Below are 5,927 nucleotides of genomic sequence, written 5' to 3'. Positions count from 1 at the left end.
TGCAGCTCAGTTATAGCATTTTTAATTTCATTCTGGCTATAGTTTACTCCTTTTTATCTCTGTAGAAAGGGATTCTAATCTATTTTTGACTCCAGCCAGAGTTCTTGTTATCATGATTCTAAATTGTGGTTCAGACATCTTGCTTGTATCTGTGTTGGTTAAATCCCTGCCTGTCATTTCTTCGTGCTGTTTCTTTTGGGGTGTATACCTTCATTTTTGTCATTTTGAAGGGAGAATAGGAATTAATGAGGTAGAAAAATTAAAATTAAAAAAAATTAAAATTAAAAGTATTAAAGTTAAAAAATTAAAAACACACACAAATTGAATAAATGATGCTAGATCCTAGGTGTGTTTTGATCTGGGTGTTGAAAGTGGTTTGACAGATTAGAGAGAAAAAAGAGGGGGAAAGGAAATCATTTGAGAATTTGAAAAAAGGAATACACTGAAGTAGACTAAAATGAGATGATGGGGGTAAATAGAATTTGGAAAAATATACACAAAAGTAAATAGTATAGTAGGAAAACATAAAGAAAAATATTTTTAATAAAAATTAAAAATAAAAATGAATTTTTCTGTTTCTATATTCAAGAAAAAGAAACGAAATGAAAAAGTGAAAAAAGAAAAAGGAAAAAAAAGAAATTATTTGAAAATTTGAAAAAGTGAATACACTGTATTAGACTAAATAAAATGATGGAAGTAAAATAGAATTTGAAAAATTTACATAAAAGCAAACATATGGCAAAACAATTAAAGAAAAACATTTTAATAGAAATTGAAAGTAAAAATGAAGTTTTTCTCTTTCTGCATTCAAGAAAAAGAAACGAAAAAGGGAAAAAAGGAAAAAGAAAAAAAGGAGATCATTTGAAAATTTGAAAAGGTGAATACACTGAAGTAGTCTAAAATAAAATGATGGAAGTAAGGTAAAATTTGAAAAAACTTAGACAAAAGTAAAAAATATAGTAATGACAATTAAAGAAAAATATTTTTAATAAAAATTGAAAATAAAAATGAATGTTTTCTCTTTCTATATTCTAGAAAAAGAAGTGTAAAAGAGGATAAAAAAGAAAGAAAGAAAATTGAATAGATGGACCTGCTAAGAGATTGAAGTAGGACTGAAACTACTTCGTTTTCCCCTACAGGTCAGTCCCTGTAGCTCTTTATAGTGCTTAAATTAAGCTGGTGGTGAGGTTTTGTTCTTGAAGAGCAAAGTTCGCCCAGTTGGGCAGGGCTTGGTGTAACAGCTCCGCTCTCCACTAGATGGCGCTGCTAGCCTACTGGGGTGGATTGTTGTGGTGCTCGTAGGTGCATATGCGCATGCGCAGGAATGGTGAAAATGGCGCCATCCAGCTACCCCGTCTCTTCTCCCAGAGTAGCAATCACGCACCAGTCCTCTGTCTTCAGGTCTCCTCCACTCCCCCCTTTTTTACTCTCTGTGACCAGGCCCCAGGCAGCACCTCTCTCCCGAGTTTTGTCTCAGATGCGGCTGTTTTCCCCGGCCCCTTACTTCTGAAGGACTGCGGCCTTGACCCATTCCGCCCCTCTGTGGGAGGGTCTGACTGAGCAATGGCCAAATGAGCAATGGCCGAATGTCAGATGCACCCAGGAACGCCCACTGGACTCTGCTGTTGCTGGTGCCCCGAGACTTTGGCCAGGTGCCAGCCCGCCCCAAAGAAAGATCACGAGACAGTGTAGCCTCAGTGTTTCAGGGACCATGGAAAATCGCAACACACATCTGGCACCAGGCTTTACCGTCAACAACCTTGCCCCAGAACCAGTGAAGTTGGCTGCCTTCCGGGGTCTGCTGGGACCAGGTGGCTTCAACAGTTGCTACCAAATGTCCTTTCAGCAGTGGAACCACTTTTCCCCATGTGGCCTGAGAAACTCCCAGACCCCACTCTGTTCCTGGGGATTCACCTTTCCCACCAGAGCACTGCCAGGTATCGAGCTGCGGAGTTGCAGCCTTTGTGCTCCCCTTGTTTACAGTCTTAATTCAAATTAAACCCTCTCCTTTCTCTTTTCTCCCTTTTTAGTTTAGTCCCTGCAGCCTATTCAATTTTCCACTTTCCTCCAGTTGCTTTTGGGGAGGGGTGCTTTTCCCGTATTCTCTGCCCCCACCCCCCGCAGTCTCCATCCTCTCTCTGCTCGCAAAAGCACCTCCCTTCCTGCACCTTCTCGTTCCCCAAGTTCACTTCTCCGTGCCACGTACCTGCTGAATTCTGTGGTTCAGGTTGTGCAGAGTGTTGTGTTAATCCTCCAGTCAGTTTTCTAGGAGTGTAGGATGGTTTAGTGTTGGTCTGGCTGTATTTCATGGATGCAAGACACACAAAAACTTCCATGCTGTTCCGCCATCTTGGCTCCTTTCCTGATTAACAATTTACTTTTTATGGTAATGTGGAACGAAAGTGGAACTAATTGATCAATGTAATGAGTACACCATTTATTCAAATAGTTACTTATAAAATCTCATGACTGGTCTTAAACATGATAAACACACCCCCTGCCAACTTTTGATTTTTTTTGAAGATTTCTCTTAAAATTTGCTAAATACTTGGTCTTGACAGGAAACACGTGGTAAGAAAGGATGGACCAGAAAAATGGAAGTTCTTTCACTGGCTTTATCCTGCTGGGTTTCTCTGACCGGCCTCAGCTGGAGCGAGTCCTCTTTGTGGTTCTTCTGATCTTCTATCTGCTCACCCTGCTGGGAAACACAACCATCATTGCATTGTCCCGCCTGGACCCACACCTGCAGACTCCCATGTACTTTTTCCTCTCCCACCTAAGCTTTCTGGACCTGTGTTACACGACCAGCACTGTTCCTCAGCTGCTGGTTCATCTCAGGGGAGCAGACAAGTCTATCTCCTTTGCTGGCTGTGTAGCTCAGCTGTTCGTCTCTCTAGGTTTGGGATGCACAGAATGCATTCTGTTAGGGGTGATGGCATTTGACCGCTACGCAGCCGTCTGCAGGCCCCTGCACTACACAGTGATCATGCACCCCCGTCTCTGTGCCCTCATGGCTTCTGTGTCGTGGTTCATTGGTTTTGCCAACTCCTCGTTGCAGTCGGGACTCATCTTCCTTGTACCACTTTGTGGAAGAAATAAAATAGATCACTTCTTTTGTGAGGTCACCCCGCTGCTCAAGCTTGCCTGTGTTGACACCACTGAGAATGAGAATGAGATCTTCTTTGTCAGTGTGATCATTCTCCTCATACCTGTGGCATTAATCACGTTCTCCTATGGTCAGATAGTCAGGGCAGTGTTAAGAATAAAGTCAGCTTCAGGGCAGAGGAAAGCATTTGGGACATGTGGGTCCCACCTCACAGTGGTTTCCCTGTTCTATGGCACAGCCATCTACATTTACGTCCAGCCCAGCAACAACTACTCCCAGGATCAGGGCAAGTTCATTTCTCTCTTCTACACCATTGTCACCCCCATGGCCAACCCCTTCGTGTATACCCTGCGGAACAAGGATGTGACAGGAGCAATGAGGAAGGTGTTCTGTCAGGACTATGACTCTAGATGACTGGGGGGGAGGAAGACCCTGTCATGAAAGACTTTGAATGCCACGGTCTTTCAGATTTCTGTGTCCTCACCATTTCCCCTGACAACTCTCATGGGGACTTCCTTAATTCACTCTTTTATGCAAGTGAGTGTTCAAACTCTAAGTTCATGGACGCATTGCAGCCTCCAGAGATGCTGAGTTAGTGTTCCTAGACCATCTGCATCCTATTAATATTCAAAATGTTTCTCAGGATTTTCTTGTTTCACCACCTTTGGGAACACTTTTCCATGGCTAGTTGCAAATGACAGTTACACCCACCATAATACATAGCAAAAGAAGAATAAAAACCGACCAGAACACTGTAATAAATATTAATATTTTAGCATTTTCTAGCAAATGCCGGAGCTTATTGCTTATTCTTGCAGTTTGATCATGGCTCTATTACAACATTCGTAGCCTGACTGGATCACAGCTTTTCCCCAGAAGTAGGAGGGCAACTGTAGGAAAAAAAATTTAGCTGATAGAAATCTTGCTAACATCCATCCTGATAAATTTATTCAGATCTCAGTCTGTGGTGTAATTTCGCCATTGTGATAATGTTTTCCCTTTGAAACACAATTCTTTGTTTTTCAAAAAAATTGTCTATAGAATTGCTTTTTATTATTTTATTTTTAATTAATTTTTTATTGTCATTCCATGAGAGTTAACCTACAGTGTTATATTCCTTTCCGGTGTACGATATAGTGATTCCACATTTCCATCATCACATGTACTCTCTTTAATCTCCATCACCTATTTCACCCATCCCGCAGGCCCTCCCCTGTGGCACCAGTGAGCCCAGAGAAGGGAAGGGACATTCTCAGTTTCATTCGTCCCTACCTTCGTAGCCCTGTCCTGGCCTTAGAATTGTCACATGTTAGCATAACGGCAGGGTGTGCAGTGTAGAGTGACAGCACTCTGAACACGCCCTCTGCATCCTGCTAAACTCACTCCTGGGTCAGTCATCAGAGCGCAGTCACCCCCGTGAGACCCTCCTGTACCTCCTAGTCTGCACCTTTCGCAGCTACTGTTTGCCAGAGTCCCGCTCTGACCGGGCTCACGGAGGAGGCAGGAACAGGTCGCAGACCCCCACCAACTCCACCCTTCACAGGTGACTGCTTTTTGGATGCTTGTTTTGTGATACGGGTGAGAGCCTTCTTTCACCGCAGTGGTCTTGTGGCATGTTTGAGCCCCGATGGTGCAGAGTGGGAACCACCGTGTGTGGACTCGTGGTTTGCAGGGCAAAGGGGGGCTGCGTGTAGATGCGGAAAGGAGAGGATGGATGACTGGAGATCAGTGGGGTCAGGGGAAGGGCTCCCCTAGGTGGCCTTAGACAGAGGACAGTGTCTTCTGGGAGGAGACATTTCCTTTTTTCCCCATGGCTCTTCCTGCTGTTTTGGAATTGAGTTGACATGAGATAGAGTAAATGGAGAAAACACCCAAAGTTTTGTTACCACCACACGGAGGCCCAATCTGGACATTAAGACCCAAAGAAATGAACAACCAGGTGGTTTTTACCCCTTTTATAGAGAGACAATAGATGAGCGTGGAATTGACAGGAGAAAGAAAACTGGGGTTTGGAGCTGCAGTTGGCAGGGAATGCGAAGTGGAATGTGGGCTGAGGTGGTGGGTTAGTAAAAAGTAGCAGGTTTATTTCTACAGCCTTCTCAGCTCTAAGGTGCCTACGTGTGGTGATAGGTGGTCGTTTTTCCTTCTTAGACCTGGGAGGGGACTTTCATTCGGGAGATATTTCCTGCTTCCTGGGGGACAGAGGAGGGTGTGATGTCCTCACACCTGCTCTTTCCCTAGTAGCTTCCATTCAAAGTGATCAATATGCTGTTGAGGTCCACATTGGGGGTCCTCCCTGGGTTCCCACACTTGCTCCGTTTAAAAAATTTAATTCTATTGATTTACATTGTTGGGTGGATTTATTTTAACCACTGGAGGGAATGAAATCTACAAGAACTCTAGGAAGTGTAAGTTCTTCTGTTTCCTGAACCATTTGAGAATGGTTTCAACCCCTTTTCAGGATGAGGGTGTTCAGTTGTTGTACTTGTGTGTTGAGTCTCAGGGAAGCATCGTGGACGTTTCTACTGATTGGGTTATTTGGGATTTCCATGATCAATGGCCTGTCTTGATCAGTGGTCAAAGCCTTTGACATGGTCCTGTCCCCCTGAATCTGTGGTAGCAGGGCACACATAATGCTTTCTCACATTTGTAAGTCGTCATTTCAAGCACTTGGAAACATGAAATAGTTTGAAAGATTCTCTTTGGAGAGCTTCTTTAGTAACTTATCTCAAGTGAGAACTCGGTTTTAATGTATTTAAAGGAAGCAGGTTGGCTAATAATGTGTTCTTTCTAGCATGAAATCAACTTCTCCCAGGTTTCA

General features: G+C 43.4%; 1 protein-coding gene across 1 annotated transcript; it reads left to right on the top strand.

Annotated features, from left to right (window-relative positions):
* The first annotated feature begins 2,581 nt into the window (after positions 1-2,581).
* LOC109261441 (putative olfactory receptor 2B8) lies at positions 2,582-3,520 on the top strand. The gene has a single exon (XM_019439995.2). The coding sequence runs from the start codon at positions 2,582-2,584 to the stop codon at positions 3,518-3,520; it is 939 nt and encodes a 312-aa protein (XP_019295540.2).
* Positions 3,521-5,927: the final 2,407 nt, after the last annotated feature.

Source organism: Panthera pardus, unplaced genomic scaffold (assembly GCF_024362965.1).
Source record: "Panthera pardus isolate Hobbes unplaced genomic scaffold, ASM2436296v1 HiC_scaffold_17, whole genome shotgun sequence".
Taxonomy (NCBI): Eukaryota; Metazoa; Chordata; class Mammalia; order Carnivora; family Felidae; genus Panthera; species Panthera pardus.
This window is presented reverse-complemented; position numbering and strand designations above follow the sequence as displayed.

Excerpts from the sequence above, each read along its gene's own strand:
- LOC109261441 (XM_019439995.2), top strand. The coding sequence starts at position 2,582 with ATGGACCAGAAAAATGGAAGTTCTTTCACTGGCTTTATCCTGCTGGGT.